Source organism: Emydura macquarii, unplaced genomic scaffold, assembly GCF_026122565.2.
Source record: "Emydura macquarii macquarii isolate MOO-44397 ecotype Brisbane River unplaced genomic scaffold, CSIRO-AGI_Emac_v2 contig_1146, whole genome shotgun sequence".
Taxonomy (NCBI): domain Eukaryota; kingdom Metazoa; phylum Chordata; order Testudines; family Chelidae; genus Emydura; species Emydura macquarii.
The window spans coordinates 22000300-22020943 of NW_027131283.1; the positions used below are offsets into that span (position 1 = coordinate 22000300).

General features: G+C 40.2%; 1 protein-coding gene across 2 annotated transcripts in view; it reads right to left on the reverse strand.

The window, feature by feature from the left end:
• The window catches only part of MED23 (mediator complex subunit 23), a 52920-nt gene that overhangs the window by 14796 nt on the left and 17480 nt on the right, over nt 1–20644 (reverse strand). For both annotated transcript variants that reach the window (XM_067546748.1, XM_067546747.1), the window contains 9 exons: nt 14364–14564; nt 13747–13890; nt 11102–11247; nt 10117–10362; nt 9793–9935; nt 9183–9357; nt 7470–7633; nt 6878–7002; nt 682–887 (listed from right to left, as the gene is read on the reverse strand). In XM_067546748.1, the coding sequence (XP_067402849.1) occupies nt 682–887; nt 6878–7002; nt 7470–7633; nt 9183–9357; nt 9793–9935; nt 10117–10362; nt 11102–11247; nt 13747–13890; nt 14364–14564 (1550 nt within the window). The remainder of the gene's footprint in view (nt 1–681; nt 888–6877; nt 7003–7469; nt 7634–9182; nt 9358–9792; nt 9936–10116; nt 10363–11101; nt 11248–13746; nt 13891–14363; nt 14565–20644) is intronic.

A 20644-nucleotide genomic window follows, 5' to 3' on the forward strand; every position in this document is an offset into this window, starting at 1 on the left:
TTTTTACACAGCACCACAATTTCCTAACTGTAGGGAAGCCTATCAAGCCTATTAATAGACATTTAGTAATTGCTTTGACAGTCCTAGTGAAGGAGAAAAGGGGACAGCAGATTTTTTGTTGATACAGAATGTGTTAAGCTTTCTAAAACTGGAAGTGAGAGTTAGACAATCATGAAAATTAGAGACTTCTTCAAATTCAGAGCCAAGCCTTCTGCGCAGTCAAACCCAATAAAGATTTTGGTATTTGGCCTTTGACTAAAGTTATTAAAATATTACAAATAAATAGTAAATAATGAAGATGGTGAACAGTGCTCGGACATTAGTAAAACTCTGACTTGTAGACTGCTTACCTCCCCCCACACACACACACCCAGCCCCCTCCAACCCAATAGCTGAACCCTCCTTTGCCTGCATCTGGCTCTTTTATCAGGAGGTAAGCACCTCCCAGAAATTTACACATAAAGACAGCATCAACCAGCAGTAAGCACTATTGTTAGACATTATGCAGTCCTTAAAAGTATGTAAATCCCTCTAGCTCTACATCATAACCAACCATCTGGCAATTCACTAAATCTGATATCCTAGTGTAGAAGAGCTGTGCCCACTATACTGAAGAAAGCTTACCACCCTTAAGCTATAACTGGTGTAGAATGCAGCTACACTTTTAAAAAAAAAACTCACCTGTACCCAATCTGATTAATATGATCAGTCTCTAACAGCATCTTCCATAAGAGGCAAAGGAAAAGGGGAGGGGAGCCCTGCATGGAAAAGTGGGTGATTATGTCATTCTCATTCGTCATAGACTTCCACTTTCGGTATTCCTCTTCCACATTCTTCTTTAGGTTAAAACGGCTTTCTTGGGGTACGTTATTCTGTTTGAAAAATGCCTGAAATAAAGTATGTTTGTTATTAACTGACAAGTCTGGAACATTTAAGCAGTGGTGTTGTAGCCAGAATATTAAAGAGACAAGGTGGCTGAGGTAATATCTTTTATTAGATCAACCTCTGTTGGTGAGAGAGACAAGCTTTTGAACTTACATAGCACAGAGCTCTTCTTCAGATCTGGGAAATGTACTCAGTGTCACAGCCACTCAAATACTCTGAAAGAACCTGCTTCAAAACAAAAATAAAACCCCTCCGAACCTTCCCTCCCAGGTGTTACTGACCACCCCACACTGGAACCCATCCAGGGTATTATCAAACTACAACCCAAAATCACTGGGGATACCATCCTGAAAGAAATCTTTCCTGAATCCCCTCTTCTGGCCTTCAAACCAACTCCCACAATCTCATCATCAGAAGCAAGCTCGCCACAAACCAGGACACCAATGCAAAGAGGCGCCAGACCCTGCCAGAACAAATGCAAAACCTGCAGATATATCTCCACTGCTACAGTGATCAATACCCCCTCCAAACACATCTTTCAAGGTTCCTGGGTCCTATGCATACCTATCACAACATGTGGTGTACTTCACCCAGTGCACTAAATGCCCCAACAACGATGTGGGTGAAACCAGAGAATCACTATGCTCTTGAATGAACTCACACAGGAAAATGATAAAAGATAAAAACCATATCATCTGTGGGTGAACAATTTTCACAAAGCGATCACTTTGTATCTGACCTATCAGTCCTCAACTTCAAAGGAAACCTGCACACATCTTCAAAAGACAGGCCTTGGAACTTAAATTCTTAACTCTGCTAGACATTAAAAGTCATGAACAGAATAGAGACACTGCATTTGACTTATTACAACAATCTATAACCACTAACACTCCCAGCTGCCTTACCTTCTCCCATATGACTCGTAGGGTGTTAATGGGCCACTTCACCTTGAAGGATCCCTTAAAATATGCATTAACTACTTATGCCAAACAATCTGTTCCACCTTGTATTTAGCTGTGAAAATCTGAGTATGTTTCCCAGACTGAAGAAGAGCTCTGGGTAAGCTCAAAATATTGCGTCTTTCACCAACAGAAGTTGGTCCAATGAAAGATATTCCCTCACCCATCTTCTCTCTCTAAAGCCTTGTCTACACTAGAAAGATTTGTCGAAGCAAGTTACAGCGATGATCAAAAAGTGCTGTAATTACACCGCTTGTGCCACTCCACACAGCATTCGTGTCGCCGAAATGTGTCCACAACTGGTGCTCTAGCATTGACAGTGAGAACATTGCACTGTGGGCAACTATCCCACTGTGCAACTCGCCACCTTGTGCTGCTAGGACTTGGGGGAAGGCGGAAAGGATCGCAGTGCACCATGGGGGTGGGTTCAGCGTCCCATGATGCAGTGATATCCGTCCCGTCATTCCATGGGTTTCTGATTGTGTTTTGCGGCATTTTTCAACAGTCCCAGTTTCCTGAGTGCCTACCATCTCCATCTGAAAGGATGGATCCTGCACTGCTCTCCACTGTTGTTGTCAGTGTCCTGAACACATTGCGGGTGGTTGTACAATATATCATGAGCTCCCAATCGGAACTGGAATCCAAGGTGCCGGACCTGCTTTGTGCCATGCAAACAAAAAATGCCGAATTACTGTTTGAATTCATGGAGCATCTACACACAGTGCACTGCCGCTTTTGGGCACGTGAAACAAGCACTGAGGCCTGGTCTACACTGCAGCAAAACTCAGCAGCAGTAGATGGGAGTTACGCAAGCAATACAGAGTAGCTTGGGTAACTCCTGTCAACTTTGTAACTTCCTTTTAGCACGCTGTCTCCACTGCGCTGCACCGATGGGAAATGCGTACCGGTCGACACAGTGCTACACTTTTTGGGGAGGTGGTTTTATTAGATTGACTTCTGGATTGATTGAGCCTGTCTTCACCTGCCGCTCAGTTGAACCAGATAAATCGATCTGACAGTGGAGAATTTGCCATCGTCCGTGTAGACATAGCCTGAGTGGTGGGATCTCATCATTATGCAGGTCTGGGATGACGAGTAGTGGCTGCAGAACTTTCCAATGTACAAAGGCACCTTCATGGAACTCTGTGCGGAGCTAGCCACTGCCCTGTGGGGCAAGGGCACCAGAATGAGAGCTGCCCTCTTGGTGGAGTAGCACGTGGTGATCACCGTGTGGAAGCTGGCAACTCCAGACTTCGAATCAGTCGGTCACTAATCTGTTTGGAGTTGGGAAGTCCACCACTGGAACTGGGTTATCACAAGTGTGCAGGGCCATTAATCGCATTCTGCTATGAAGGACTGTGAGTCTTGGAAATGTGCGTGAAATAGTGGTTGGCTTTGCAGCGACGGGATTCCCAACTGTGGTGGGGCAATAGATGGCATGCATATGCCAATTTTGGCCCCAGGCAATCTTGCAACAGAGTACATCAATAGAAAGGGGTACTTCTCTATGGTACTGCAGACACTTGTGGATCACTGTGGGTGTTTCACTGATATTAATGTGGGTTGGTCAGGGAAGGTGCATGATGCATGCATCTTCAGGAACACTGGCCTGTACGGAAAGTTGCAAACAGGGACCTTCTTTCCAGACCAAAAGATTCCAGTGGGGGACGCTGAAATGCTCATAGTGATCCTGGGAGACCCAGCCTATCCCTTACTGCCATGGCTCATAAAGCCCTATACAAGCAAGCTAGATAGCTGTAAGGAGTGCTTAAATAACAGGCTGAGCAGGTGCTGAATGACCATTGAATGTGCATTTGGCAGATTAAAAGCTTGTTGGCAATGCCTTTACGGCAGATTAAACCAAAATAAGGAAAATACTCCCATGGTTATAGCTGCCTGCTGCCATGCCAGAGGCAGATCGCCTTGTGGCTGAACATGAACAATCAGATGTCAGGACTATTAGAGGGGCACAACAGAGGCCCATTTGAATCAGGAAGGCCTTGAGGAACTATTTTGAGAAGGAGCACCAATAAGACACCCTTGTAAACAGCACTGTGCCATGCTACAAGTGCTATCAAGCTTTCACTGTATAACAATGTGAGGTGCAACCACTGTGTGCAAGACACAAAAGATTGCTTATTCTGCACACAGTGTGCCTTTATTAAATAATTATTCATAACGCACACAAGAAGCTGGGCTGGAGGCGAGAAAGCAGTGTGAGCTATGACAGCTGGGTATAGGTCCAGCTATCGTTCCAGAAGGTGTCTGAAGGGGTGGAATGAACAAGGTACTGAGACAAGCCAGTTTAGTAGGAATGTGTAGGTGGAGTTTGGGGAGAGCATGGAAAGCAGTTTGGTATTGGCTGCAAGGTGGGGCGAGCACGCATGAATTCAGTCTGCAACTTTATTAGTGACTTTAGCAGCTCCGTTTGCTCCTCCATGGCTTTTATCATGCGCTTGTGATCACTCGCTCCTGGTTTTCCGTCCTCTCTTGCCTACCAGTTTTCTGATTTGCATACATAGTGTGTCTCCATGCCTTTTTTTTCTTTTTTTTCCACCTCAGAGGATTGGGGCATTTCTTGGAACATCTCCTCTTTGCTTTTCTGGAGTAGTTTTCTTATCAGCCGCAGGCGGTGGGCAGGTGTGGAGGGGTTTCCCCTCAAACGCATATCTGTAGAAGCACAAAAACAATGAACAGAAGCATCATTGTGAGTGCAATAACAGCATTGATGAATCACTGTAAAATACACCTCTTTCTCACTGTCCCCTGGCAAGCACACAGCTCGACAATCACCAGGGCATGGTGAGTTGTGCTGGGGGGAGAGGGCACTCAAGCTGGGGAAAAGCTTCTGGGTGGTTGTTTGGGGGTATTGATGAAGGTAGATAGGGACAAAATTTCAAATTGTGCCAAGATTTTCCACAGGTGAGGGCCATAGAAGCCGATAACTCACTCCCGAGAGTAAGCGGGATGTTAGGGTGCATTTCCTGAATGAGAGCAGCTTGAAACTGGGTTATTATGCTGCTCGCCTGTGTGCCATTTTGATTCCTGCACAGTGATTGCCTAATGGCATGAGAAAGTTTCCTACAATGGGGGAAGAAACAAAGCAGCTCTGCTGAGGAATCTCCGGCAGAGAATTGGCGAGTACCTCCAGGAAAGTTTCCTAGAGCTCTCTCTGGAGGATTCCCATGAAATCTCGGTGTGCATTAATACATTTTTTTGCTGCACTGCCTAGCTGAACAGGGGAATGGGAAGCATATGCAAACACAGCTACTCTTCTGCATTTCTATCCCTTCAACCAGCTGTCTAATGCAACAAAGCAAAGGACAGCTGTACCTCATGTAACTGAGCAGCATCAGCTCAAAAAAATAAACTTACTTGAGCTCCCCTCTCCTGCATCCTGCATGCCAGAGCTGGAAGGCAGGATCTGGCTTGAATCCTTCTTGGTAGGGAAGAGTTTGTGGTTCCCTATGTCAGCAAATGACTTGGTTCCCTGATCCACATCATCCTCCAACTCGACCTCCTTGTCCACAAATTCTTTGTTGGGGTTGACTCCAGTTTCCACTGCCTCTGAGCCCGCGGAGGTGTCCACAGTTCTCTGGGCAGTGATGGTGGGATCACCGCTGAGGATGGCTTCCAGCTCCTTATAGAAGCAACAGGTCTTTGGTTTTGCACAGAGCGATGGTTTGACTCCCTAGCCTTTTGGTACTCCTGCTGCAGTTCTTTGATTTTCACAGCATGTCCCGTTCATAGCCCTTCTCCACTGTTAAACGAGAAATCTGACCATTGTTATCATAGTTCTTTTGGCTGGAACGGAGCTGGGACTGCACAGCTTCCTCACCCCAAATGCTCATCAGATCCAGAAGCTCCGGTGTGCTTCAAGCAGGAGAGTGTTTGGTGTGTGGAGCTGCCATGCTCAGCTGGGAAGATGAGATGTGAGCTCTCCCTTCTGACCAAGCAGGAAGTGGAATTTCAAAAATTCCCAGGACTTTACAGGGGGAGGGGAAGATGGCTGCAGGGCAGTGGCGTTCAAACTGATGGCCTGAGCAATCAGGATGGGCATTGTGGGACACTTCCTGGAGGCCATTTCCCGCAACATAACCAAGCGCAGTGTGATTCTTTGTTGCAAAAAGTTTGACACCTCTCGCCTCAGCTCTATGCCTCTTGTCAACGTTCTTTTATTTTGTCGCAAAATCAAGGGAGTTGGGTCAGCAGGGGTGGGGAGGATTGCAGTGTGTACACCACCACTGTTTTGGTGCAAAAAGCTGACTTTGGCCGAAAAAAGTCTCTAGTGTAGACCAGGTCTAGGGCTGTGGCTACACTGCAGTCCTTACACTGCTGTAAGGTCTCCTGTGTATCCGCTCTATGCTGATGGGAGAGAGCTCTCCCGCGGCCACAATTAAACCATCCCCAATGAGTGGCAGAGTGGGAGAGTGTCTCCTGCCGACATACCACTGTCCACCTTGGCGCTTTTGTTGGAGAAACTTGTATGTCAGGGTTTTTTTTTCCCCACACCCCTCACTGACAAAAGTGCTAGTGTAGCCAAAGCCTAAATCTAAAACCCCGCTTCCCCTCCCCCTTTCCACCAATCTCCATCTAAAAAGAAGTGCATTGTTTTGGAAAGTTTTGGGTTAACAAGAGCACCTTCTAAAAAGCTTCAACCTCTCTCTGTGCAATGGAGGAAAGTAGAAAATAGGGCTGTCCTTTCACCATTATGAGTGAAAACCTTTTCCAATGTGATAGAAGCCATTTGTCATGTACATCAACAGGATAATTTTGCAAAGATCTGCAAACACTGCTATATTTTTTTGGTAACAACCACTGGCCAAACATTTCTTCCTAAAACACATACAGAAGTATAACTACACTGTGTTTTCAATGCTAGCACTGTTTCAAAATCATGCATAATTTCTCAAGTGACTTGAGCATAATATAGAAGGAACAAGGAAAGGAAACTAACTATGAAAGGGACAACAAAGATCCCATAGAGATAATTATTTCCCCATACATCCAAGCAGTTAGTTTGTAACAATTACCTGCAGTGGAGCTGGAAAACAGCTTAGTGTGTGTGAAGCCCAGTTATGGGGAGTGAAACTCATGATAGTTTGCAGTATGTCCTTGCACCAAGTTCCCTGAATTGAATCGGAGCCTGTGAAAAAGTCTAAACAGATACATATGCACATCAAACACAATGGATTGGTGAAACTGGATCTTCACATAAGACTAACATTTCCTCCCCATGCTTTTACATTAATAGGACTCAAAAGTTGGAAATCACAGACAAGTTTACTTACTGAAATGGTAAATAAATATGTGCAAGTTAACTGGCTTAACATTGTAAAATAAACTAACTTCAGAATTTCTGATATTTAATTCTTGATTTCAGAATGTTAGTACTGCACTAAAGCTAGCTGTTGGCCTCTGTTTAAAAAGCTTGTCAATTTTTCAGAAACATGGACTTAATTACATTTTTCTGATACAAATGTGATGAGAATTGCTTTAATGTGATATATGGCACATTTCCAGACCATTTTGCTGAACAAAATGGGTGGCATCTCTCTATTTGGAGGAAGATGATTTAATTCACTTTCATGTAAATTATACCTTATTTGATAAGCTCACTATTACCTGTTACATGTGTTGCTCTTGCTAAAGTCAAAATCAGAGCCCTGTTGAGTTCTTCTGACTCTGCTGAAAGAACTGTTTTAGGATCACTAAGGAAACGTGTAAATTGTGGTTGGACCTCAGAGCTGCCCAAGGCTGTGATTAGCCGAAGAGCAGTGCTCTCAACACTAAATAAGAGAAGGAGAAAAGTTAGGCTGGTTAGGGGAAAAATAAATACACTGCTACTATAAAACTGAAAACCATTAGCACTCCTTGTCTTTTGTTACCTTTTCGCATCATATAATGTGTACGTACTTGTTTTCAAAACAGTTTAACTATGGAAAGAACAATGTACTTGTGCTTCTAGGTGGCTAGGGCCAAGAATTTTAGGTGATTAGTGATTTTGGATGACTCCATCATTGGGTTTTAAGAAAGTGCTGAGCACATCTCTTCTGAAAAGGGGCAAGATCTCTCCAGTTGGGCACCCAAAAATCACTTTTGGTTAAATTTGAGAATCTTGGTCCAAAGATCTGAAGTCATTATTTAAAGAGACAAATGTGGTACAGGAAGTTGCAAACGCCAATTTCTTCATTTACAGTGCCAGATAGTAACTATACTGTTTGAAATAAAATCTTGGAGGGGGGAAGAAGAGGGAAATAAAATACTCTTTTTCATTTGGGGTGCATTTTAAGATTTTCAGTGATCCAATTATAGCTAGTTTTCTCACTTGTTAGTTAGAAGCAACTGAAGAGATAACACTGTATCATCTAAATTTACAGTGCAGGGTCCAATTGTTTCATTTCTAGTTGTGGGTGACGTTTTACAGACAAAGACAATAGGTCTCTGCCCTGATCTTATCTTTCAAGAGTCATACCAAAGTTCATAATCACAGAAGGAGTAAGGCTTGGAAATAAAACACTCCTACACTTCCCTATCCCCCTCACTTGTTCCCTGCTCTCTCAGTAGAGATGGGTAATTATCAAGCAGCTTTAAGTTGTATTTGGACTAAGAGATCAGAATGTAGCCAGAAGGATTTTCTTGGTATCAACTGAGAAAACTGATCCAGATAAAGGAGCTTTATAGCCCTGTAGTTAGCCCTACTCACTGGGCTATTGGCTATTCTGCGGTCGGGAGAGAGGAGGGTGTCACAATCTCTCCCAGTTGTGCATCTCCACTTTATATTAATTAAATATTCATTGGGTCAGACAGAATGAAACTAACTTTATAGCCCTGTAGTTAGGTCTCTCAGCTGGGATATGGGACAGCCAAGTTCAGGTCGCTGCTCCAAATCAGGCAGAGCAAGGACTTGAACCTTGGTTCCCATATCCCAGTGTAAGTGCCCTAACTACTGGGCTGTTGACTACTATGTGGCGGGAAGGTCTCTCTTCCGCTTTTCGTGGAACATTTTGAAAGGTCTTGGTTTCACACTGACATAGAAGAAAACCAAATACGGAAACTTTGACATTTTTTGTGAAATGTGAAATAATTCTTGCCTTCTGGGCAGCTCTACTTTTCAGTTCACATCTGAGATGTTCTCTTACTCACTCATATTCAGATAAGCCACCTGCTTCTGATTCAGCAGAACCCACTTAACACGCTCCTAGCAGAATCAACAGCTGCTAGCAGGATGGGTGTATCAGGCAAACACTTACAACCCGTTATGTAAATGTGCTACAGGATTTTCAGTATATTACTAAGGGAGGGGATAAAAGTTTAGCGCTGGTTACCCTCACTCACCAGAGATGAAGCTGGTTCTGATTGGTCTGTGGCACAGCAGCCAATGAATGAAGGTGGCTCAGCAGCTGGACTCTGTAGTGAGGCTGGATGTGATGCATACGGTAACTGAACATCTCCAGCAGAGTGTGCAAGATTCCCCAAGCATGAGATTTAAACACTGTTGGCAATAGCTGACCTAGTGAGAGAGGAGAGAATTTGTCAAGTATTGGAAAAGGCTATTTTACTCGTGTGTGCAAATACACACACACACACACAAAATACGTAACGAGCAGCTAGATGTCTCTCCTGTTTAAACCACAGGATCAGACAAATCTTTAGTGATGTTTTGTTATTTAATTATAGGTGTTCTAAGTCTATCCTAAGATAAACATACTGCCACCTCACTGACTCCTCTTAACATCTGACATGAAAATGAAATCTATACTTTATGCAATAGCATAGTTATCATATTAAATTGCAAGCCATAAACTTCTTCTAAAAGAATGAATCAGCTCCAACAGTACACATGCAAATATGTCTACTAAGTGGTATGTGGGGTTCTGATCTTTATTATGGCTTCTGGGTGCTAATGAAATAAAGTGCTATTAAATAAAACATTTTTTTTTCTTACTGATAAAGCCTTTGATGCCCAATGACTCTATTTCCATATAAACCAATAAGCGACTGTATGTCTCCACAAGTGCTGGTGCCAAGGCCAGACTAGATTTTGCATGGGCCAGTTTAATCACCCTGGTAGCTATGCTGTGAATAAGACTGAAAAAAAAAAAAAAGAAGTATGTAATTGAAACTGTTAAGAAATTAGTTGTGTAAGCATGTAGATGTTTATACAAAACATTTTGATGCAAAGACATGAACTTTCCTCTTTACACAGTTACACTTACATCAAGATCCACAGGTAAAAGTAAGCTGATTACATTTAAATGCCGTATTGTACCTCATTTTGGCATGAACTGTAAGTGAATCCAAAAGGTTCATTGGTAATGGGGTGATAGATCCTGAAGCCATACAATTGGTTCCTGGAAGAGGTATCCTCATGTTGCCATTACCATAAATAGTTTCTACTAGAACACCCATAGGCAATGTGAAACATTCTGAATTGGTTGAATATGCATTACATAATAAGGCGATCTTGTAGTCATTCATCTGTAAACTTTTATTCCTTAGACTCTGTTGTAAGAATCTGCATATTCAAGACAGATTAAATGTTAAGTGAAAGAAAAGAAATAAAGAAAAAAGACATATCAAATTAATCCCTCATGTAAATCCATAATAAAGCTTTTGTTTTTCATCATCAATCAACTATCATGGTAAATAGGTTAATAGGATTTTGTGTCCAAGCAGGTAAATTTTATGATAGTTTCATAAGTCTAGGTTAAAGGGATAATTTTTAGAGTTGTGTGTGAGACTAAAAGGTATTTAAAAAAATCCTATCTTTGTTATTAATATTTTAGATTATTAAAACTGAAAACTAAACCTACTTTACTGTTCATCATTGACGCCTTACTTTTTCACATTTCACAGTTTGAACAAGGAAAATAGTCTTTCACTTTCTGGAACTCAATAACTAGCACAAGTGTCATGGTAGAGTTGTAAGCAAAACAGAAAAACGTTTAAAGTCATATGAGAAATTATTTTTCTTAAAAACACCATGAAAATATTTAACATTCATTTATGTGAAACTCATTTGGGGCTTGACCTACCTGACAATAGCCCTTTAAAATCTGATCAAAAAAAATTCTCCTTTAATCTTTTTAAGAGTAACTGAAAAAATTGACACTGCATCACATCACACAAAACAAATTCTCAAGATGGATGTGAAACTTCCTTTTTTCCCCTCTCTGGTTCTGACTAGGAATAAGTAGTGCTACAGAATATAAACTAAATTTCCCCCCACCCCACCCAACCAAGACCCAACTTACTCATGATGAAGCTTAAGAGAATGAGGAATGGGGATTTGTAATTTGGAGTTGTCACTATGAGCTTTTCGGTTCAGGTGTATCCAGATACAGGTCATTGCAAAGGCATGAGTTGATTGTGGTTTATTAATATCAGGTACAGGAATACACTAACAAAAGAACACACAAGTTACATATTGTATATATAACCTCTCGTAACAAAACTAACATTCACTGATCTACTGTCTTTTGCTGAGGTGCAGAACAGTGAACAATGCACTTATTCAACAAATTTTGCCCTCACGTGTGCAAACAACTCCAGCTGAAGTCAAAAGGAACTGAGGACAGAATTTTGCTATTAGTTTTTACTCAGAGAATATAATAAATTATTCAAAAACTTCAGCAGATAAACGTTTACATTTACAATACATAGGAGTCAAGGGAATTAAACACTTATTTTTGTTACAAAGCAAATGCCCTCACACTCAGCATTGGTTTTGTACAGGACAAATTTCAGAGATTGATCATGGTATATAAAGTTCAAACAATGGAAACGGAGAAATAAAATTCAGAAAGACAGAGGATAGCATTAGTTTGACAGTCAAATATAACATTTCCATTAACAGCTCAACAGGAAAAAGGATGCTTTTGCATCTAACAGTCAAATGTTCTACAAGAAAAAGATGTGGTATGATCAATTTACTTAAATTGGATTTAAAACTGGTTTGTAGAAAGAGCCCAAATCCAGCTGGTTTTATACACTGATGCACATCAGAAAACCCAAGGACAGAGGAGTATGAAAAAGTAAGTGTTCTAACTTAATTTTGGCTCCCCACAAAATGTACAAAGAGCCAGTCCATAAACCCAAAATGACAGAAGCTACTGCAAGCAGGGTGCAACATACAGAATGTGAGACTGCAAGTTTGAGTGCACATCTCACAGCTGGCAATGAGAACTATGCACACAAACATAACAGAAACTATTTGTGTGCATGAGCATTTGTATCCCTATGCCCAACTCCTGCAACTAATCAGGGCAATGTGCACTTCAGAGCAGGAAAGCTTTGAGTAGATCCTTGCTAGTCAGAATTCACAATCAGGATCACTTTTGTGGTACGTGCCCTTGTATGAGGGCCATTTCGGCAAGAAGATATTTTCTTATCTACTCTATTTATGGCATCAACTGATTAAAAAAACTCTGCCCACTCTCTCACTCATTTTTCCTTAAGGAGAAAAGAAGAATTGCAATGTCAAAAAGAAAGTTGTGTTATGCATAGGTGTATGTTTAAAATCCAGTACTAGATCAGGGGAGGCATTCAGCATGAAACACAGATGTAAAACTCAGGCGGTGAAGACAAATTACATATTTACAGCCAGTTTGTGGCCCTGCATGCACAGTAGCGCAAAGGGGAATAAAGTGTCCCCTTTACTCCCATGTGCTGGTTTCAGAACTCACGGGTAGCAGTGTTTGGGGATAGGTGGGTGGAAAGAAGGAAGAAAGGAAAGGAGGAATAGTATTTTCTGCAGGGCTGCTAGACCTCTTTCTGCAAAAGGGGATAGGACAGGGTGAGGAGTGGGCAGAACTTCGGCTTCAAACCTCCACCATAACAAATTGCAAATAGCAAAAGGATCTGCCAAGCACCAGGCATAGGAGGCCTGACGCATGGTATTTCCCCACAGAGCAGGATTATACAAGGAGGCAGATTGTGACTTGATCTTTGAATGACCTTGATGTTCTTAAGGCAATAATGCATTGCCTCTTATTTGGGGTTCCTGTCAAAGCCACAACCAAACTCTTAATTATAATTTGTGAGCCAGGTCTGCAACATTAAGGCCGTACATTACCTTTGAGATGCAGAACGTCTCCCGCTGATAGGTTAGAAGTTTGTGCAAAGATCAAGGGTAAAGTATGTACTTTACTTAATATCTACTAGCCTGTTTTTCAGAAATGCTGAATACTAGACTCTTGTTGCCTGAAACGGCAGTTGTGGAAACTTGGCACCTCTGCAAATCAGGTCCTAAACTTTCAGATATTAACATTACAGTCAACATGCTCTCTCAAAGAGCAGACACTTTAGGGCTGCTACTACTGCTGCCCTTTATTGGGCCATTTACACTCACCTCTTCCCAGTCTCATCCTTGCAGTAACTCTGCATCTTAGGTTTGCAACTGCATACCAACATTACTTCAAATAATTTTAGCTAACCTTTTAATAGTACGAACAATACTCTTAAAATGCCTCGTTCACTAAAGATATATCTCAAAATGCATCATTTTGCATTATCCCAGAAACCCAAGGATCACTGAAATCCTTCATATCAGAGATGCCACCAAATAAAGCATTTGGGGTTATTGATAGGGAAGAAAAAGAAGTACTTGAGACTTTCACAGAATGGAAAAAATTATATAAAAGATTTGGCAACAAAATAAGTTGTAACCCATGCTCACCCTTCGCCACCATGCCCCAAATTTAGTTATAAGAGAAATTCAGCACAGAAATTTTAAGTTTACAGTTTTCACTTTATTTTTGTAATTCACCTGCTGAATTATGTAGCACACTATTAAGATATACATTAAGAGCTAGGTTTTATTATTAATACTCCTGAAGCCTCATGTTAATAAACACATTCAATTATTACTCAGGCTTTCCATTTTGTATGGATAACTCACTTCTTTCTCAGGGTAGAGGAGATCAAAAAGCTTCATAACTGGTAGGAAGTCAGCCAGTGCATTTTTTTGTATGCTGCCAGAGATGAACTGCAATAGTACCCACATCAGATGGTCTCTGCCTTTAATAAGACCTCGTCCTGCCAACTTTAAAAAAAAAAAAAAAAATGTATTTAGGAACATATATACTGCAGAGGAAAAATTGCCTCAAACCAACCAGTTCTTGCACATTAAGCATTAGATTCATTCATATATATTTTTAGCAGTAAGTTAAAATAGTTAAGCTTTCCACAAGTTGTTGGGGAACATTAAAAGGTCATGGGTTTGAAAATCAGCTGCTTTTTCTAAAGACTAGGTCTGAATACATGGTATAACAGTATAATCTGAAAGAAAACAAGACCACCTTCAAATTCCAGCTGCAAATTTACTTTGCAATGTATCCAAATACAGCATGGTATCCTGTAATCTAATGTAAGGAGGAGAAAGACCTAAACAGTAAGCATCATCATTTATGTTGTATGAATACTTCATCTCATCTCTGCCAGTATGATTACAAGCTTCATTTTCACAGAGAGATTTTTTTCACATCTTACCGAAAGAGAATGCCACAGAAAATGTACCTTTTGATGGAGTGACAGGACCATGTGAGGAAAGCTTGCAAACTGAAAGAGCACGAAGAAAATGAGCTGGCTGGAAAGGTGCTGCCACAACAACTGGCTGGTTCCACCATCGTCAAACTTCTCTTCAGTCTCTGAACGTTCCATGGCATACACGACAAGATCCACCAACTGGTCCTCCAGCACAGGACAGCGCTGTTTGTGCTGTAAGGTAGAGATCAGATACAGTATTCCAAAAGCTTTGCAATTAACTTCAACACAATGGTAACAATTTCAGTACAGTATTTTGACAGAAGGCTGGGAAGCATGAAATGAAGTCTGAACTTAAGAAGTTAAAGGATAAGCCAGTGTATTAAAGCTGCACTGTGTTACAGGTCACAAATAATTTTTATCTACTACCGTATGTTAATTCCCTGCCCCTCCACACATACACCAGGTATCAACTGAGAATTATTTAATAGTTTTTATCAGTATAAAATGTTATTTTTCTGCCATAGTATTCATGAATCTAATAGGCATCTGCAAAGCCCAAGTGTTCTAAATATTGATCTATGTCTATGAAGAGAAAACACTAATTGTACAACTAAAAACAAAGGGTTTATTCCAGAGGCAACATAAATATTCAGATAGACTATCTTAAGGAGATGTGTGATCTCTTTCACTTCAGGCTCAACTCTGTTCCAATTAAAGTCAACAGCAGAATTCTCAATGATTTCAATGGCAGCAAGGAAAGGTCTCTGGTTAGGCTCCCAAAAGTGAACGTATACTGACCATTTTTATTTTATAAATAATGGTCGCCTTACGCTATATCCGCACTTGGAGCTCGGGTGTGACCCCTAGCCTGAGAGCTAGAGCGCTAAAAACAGTAGTGTAGCTACAGTAGCAAGGGCAGCATCAAGCAGTGGCACAGGCTAGCCACCCTGAGTACATACCCGTAGGGTCTGGGATGTTTGTACTTAGGGCAGCTAGCCCATACTGCGGCTCAGCACTGCCTATGCTACTGCAGCTATGCTATTAGTTTTAGCGTGCTAGCTGGATTAGAGCTAGTGGGAGTAGGTCTACTCAAGCTGGGAATCACACCCCTAGCTCCAACTGTAGACATAGTTTTAGACATGATTTGTGTCCCAAGTAATGGTGAAGCACTTGTTCATATACATGGATGGTGATGAGAACCATAAAAATGATTTAGGTTGCAGCATTCCCACAGTGTGACAGGCAACGTCCAAGCCCCTAAACATACAAATAAGGGCTTGTCTACACTTACCTCCGAGATTCGGCGGCAGGCGACTGGAGTTACGCAAGCTATGCAAAAAACATGCGTAACTCCCGTCGACTTCTCTGCTTCTCTTCTGCACGCCGTCTTCACTGCACTGCGCTGACGGGAACCATGTTCCCGTCGACGCAGGGCTACGCCACTTGAAAAGGTGGTCTTAATACGTCAATTACTGGATCAACTGAGTGGGTCTTCACTGACTGCTCAGTCAATCCAGAGAAATCAATCTGACTGTGGCGAATTTGCCGCCATCAGTGAAGACGTAGCCTAAATAAATCACTTCTTAAAATATACCTCTTCCATGACATCTTTCAACAATGATCAAATATAGAATATATTCATTACGTGTGGGTACATAGATGTACACATACAGAAAAATAAAATAGCTACAGTACTTGAAGTTTCCAACCATTTGGTACAAGTTTAGATTATTTTCTGTGTATAATTGATATTGTAAACTCTTTTGAAAGGAACTTCTTATTACTTTACGTATGCACAGCTTCAGAGTGTTAAAAGCCCTAAATGCTATTGATGGGGTGGAAAGCTGAGTGCAATTTGACTTGTTCCATACAATGCTAGGCTTTCAGATCTATTGTGTCATTTTACAGACTATGTTTAAAAATAGTGATATTTATATTTGTATACCTACTACCTGTAACATAATGCAGCCTTAATTAAAGAAAAAAGTATTACTTTAACGATGAGAGAAAAGAACAAACTGAGCTGTTCAAATACTAGACATGAAAATACAGTGTCCCTTTCTAGAGGCAAAAAAAGTTTTTTTTTCCTTAAAGAAAAGAGAAATTTAAAATGTTTACCAAAATACCCATAATACATGTCAGGGCTTCCTTAACAAATGAGTTCTTTGGCTTGCTAGCCAGGCAGCCTAAAAACCTTTTTAATAAAAAAGGAAAGAAAATTGCTGAAAGGAGATGGTCATTCTAATCTTAACCAATATTAGTCTTTTGCCATGAAAAAGGGATTCTCTCTTCAAATTAAGAATAAAATGCAAGAATGGGAAAATATAATGACAAATATAATAAATATCATCCCCTCTTCTACATGCTCTTTGCCAGCTCAAAACGGCAGAAAGCTACAAGTTTAGCTGCGCTTTCTTGAAGCATGCTTAACACAAATTTCTAACTAAAAAGGGAAGCATTAAATTACTGTTTCACCTTCTCTTCCAAATACACAATGCCATTGTCACGTATCAACCACATTACAGGTTTACAAAGAGCAATATTACCACCACCAGTTGAGAATACTTTTTTCCAAATGCAACTAATTAAGCAGAGCAGGGTGCAACAGACAACACTACAGACTATTTCATAATCCAGCATGCAAAACTACTGTGTACAGGGCTTGAAATTCACTAGTTTGATAGGCATTGGGTTAATGCCCAACAGCCCGCCAACCTTAGGCTATATTAATTAAAATAAAGTTATTCAAAATAATACAATACAGAAAAATATGACCGTGAAAAAGAATGCCAGAATTTCCAGTAGGAATTTTCCACTATTAATGTACATTTTATTCTATAGTTTAGAATAAAATGGATAAAACAGTAGTCAGATCCCCAGTACATTTAATTACAGAAACAAGTCTCAATAAATATATATTTTAACATATGAATAATATCAAGGCTGGGACAATCTTTGGAGCCAGGAAATTCAAACATATGGCTTTTAACTTTATCTCTTACTCAGTGCTATACAAATAACTTTCAAGGGATTCGGAAGAAGCGTAGTGTTTTTTTTTAAGTACAGTCTATCACCATTAACTCAATATTCTGGCATTTAACTATTTTCAGTACGTAAAGGCTTGAAGTAACAAATGTAAACCTCATGCTTTGGACTACACATGAGTAAAATTATGCACATGTGGAAGAGTTTGCAGGATTGGAGCTTTAATTTATTAAAGACAGACATATTCCATGGACTATTCTATAGCATGAATACTTATTTGAAGTGTAAAATGTAAATTAAAAATATGGATGAAATAGCTTAATGGTTTAAACTCCTTAAAATACCAGAAGTAGCCATTACTAGTTTGCCTTTTTTTGGTAAAAGGGCTACTTTTGGATTTATATATGAATTTTAAAGAAGTATCTGAAACCATTAAGTCTTCCTCTCTAAGAGCCACTTATTAAAATTAAAATGTTTACATTTGGTTAAACAAATTGATTCCCAGACTAGTACTTGGAGTTTCATCTTGAAACAAGTGTTTAAAATGCTTGAAATATAGGGATTTATATTTGAAACTGCAATTAAACCATAAATAAACATGGAGAAATATATTAGTGCTACATGGCCATTTCTGACTCTGAAAAAATTTAGTAAGACCAACCCATAAAGAGGGATGCCTTAGTGAATTGGTCTAAACTTCAACTACCTTCTAATAAAAAACATTTAGATAAAACATATTTTAAAAAGATTTTAATAATTCAATAAATAATGTAATGGTCTTCATTGTTCTCAAATATTTAATAAAATATGGATGGTTGAGCTGCCTGATGAATATTTAATAAATGATTTAGACACCTAGAATTGTTACAAATTCCCCCCTTTTCCAAATCTGGTGGTTACCAAGGCTCGCAATTAGCTTGTTAAAATGGCAACCAGTCATTTGTATCAAGTCTGAACCTACTTCCACAGAGTTCAATGAACATTTTGCCATTTTCTTCAATAGGAGCAGAATCAGTCACAATAAATAGGAGTATGTGCCATTTCTGATATGCAACCCTTTGAATGGAAAGAATATCAAAGGATTACTTTACACCTTAGCATCAGTGGATCCATACTTTTTGGCATATTGATACTGTAAAATACCAGGAAATCCAAATTCCTAGTACCAAACAGACAACGTAGTAAAAAGAAGAGGGAAAGGAAAATCAATTGAATAATATTTTAAGTCATTCCTTTCACTTTATGCCTCAATTCTATCTCCATGATGAATAGACAGAGGTAAAATTAACAGCTCCTTATTGAAACACATCTGTCACAGATGGATTTAGGCAGTGATGAAACTACAACCTGGCTAGGGAGGTGGCATGGAAGAGGATATTCTGCTTTAACCTTATACCACCGCTGCTGTCTGAAAAGGTGTACAGCAACGATTTTAAAAACATAGGAATGACCACAGTGGGTCAGACCAACAGTCTTCTGAGAGTGGCTGGAGCCTAATGCTTCAGAAGGAATGAACAAAACAAAGCAATGTATCGAGTGATCCACGCCCTGTCGTCCAGTTCCTGCTTCTAGCAGTCAGCGGCTAGGGAAACCTTGAGCATAGGGCTGGGTCCCTGACCATCTTGGCTAGTAGCCACTGATGGACCTATCCTTCCGTGAATTTATTCAATTGGATATTAGGAAAAACTTTTTCACTAGAAGGGTGGTGAAACAATGGAATGGGTTACCTAGGGAGGTGGTGGAATCTTCATTCTTAGAAGTTTTTAAGGCCTGGCTTGACAAAGCCATGGCTGGGATGATTTAGTTGGGGTTGGTACTACTTTGAGCAAGGGGTTGGGACTAGAGGACCTGCTGAGGTCTCTTCCAACCCTAATATTCTATGAATTCTTGTTTGAACCTAATTATACTTTTAGCCTTTACAGCTTCCACTGGCAACGAGTTCTGCAGGTTGACTGTGTGTTGGGCGAAGAAGTACTTCCTTTTGTTCATTTTAAACCTGCTGCCTATTCATTTCATCAGGTGACCCTTGATTCATGTTATGTGAAGGGGTAAATAAAACTTCCTTATTCACCTTCTCTACACCATTCAGAATGGTATAAACCTCTATCACACCTCAGTTGTCTCTTTTCCAAACTGAATAAGTCTTTTTAATCTCTCCTCATATAGAAGCTATTTCATTCCTCTAATCATTTTTGTTGCCATTCTCAGTACCTTTTCCATTTCTAATATATCTTTTTTGAGAAGGGGCGACAAGAACTGCACACAGTATTCAAGGTGTAGGTATGCCATGGATTTATAGAGAGGCAATATAATACTGTCTGTGTAATCATCTAACCCTTTCCTAACGGTTCCTAAAATTGTTAGCTTTTTGGACTGCTGCTGCAGACTGAACAGATGTTTTCAGAGAATTATCCATGATGATTCCAAGATCTTTTTCTTCTGTGGTAACAGCTAATTTAGACCCCATCATTTTGTATGTATAGCTAGGATTATGTCTTCCAATATGCATTGCTTTGTATTTATCAACACAATTTCATTTTACATTTTCTTGCCCAGTTATCACCCAATAATGTGAGATCCCTTTGTAACTCCTTGCTTTGGACTTAACTATCTTGAGTACTGTTTGCAAACTTTGCCACCTCACTGTTTACCCCAAGATCATTTATGAATATGTTGAAAAGCACAGGTCCCAGTACAGATCTTAGAGGGACCCCCGCTATTTACCACTCCATTCTGAAAACTGACCATTTATTCATACCTTTTTGTTTCCTATCTTTTAACCAGTTACTGATCCCTGAGAGTACCTTCCCTCTTATCCCATGACTGCTTAGTTTGCTTCAGAGCCTTTGGTGAGGGACCCCTTGTCAAAGACCTTCTGAAAGTCCAAGTACCACTATATTCACTGGATCACCCATATCCACGTTTGTTGACCCGCTTAAAGAATTATAATAGATTGCTGAGGCATGATTTCCCTTCATAAAAGTTGTGTTGACTCTACCTCAACATATCATGTTCATTTATGTGTCTGATAATTTTGTTCTTTACTATAATTTCAACCAATTTGCCTGGTGCTGAAGTTAAGCTTACCAGCCTGTAATTACCAGGTTTGCCTCTGGATCCTTTTTAAAAGAGCGGCACGTCATTAGCAATCAGCCAGCCATCTGGTACGTAGGCTGATTTAAGCAATAGGTTACATACCATAATTAGTAGTTCTGCAATTTCATATATGAGTTCCTTTGGAATTCTTGGGTAAATACCATCTGATCCCAGTAACGTTTCACTGTTTAATTTATCAGTTTGTCCCAAAGCCTCCACTAATGATGACA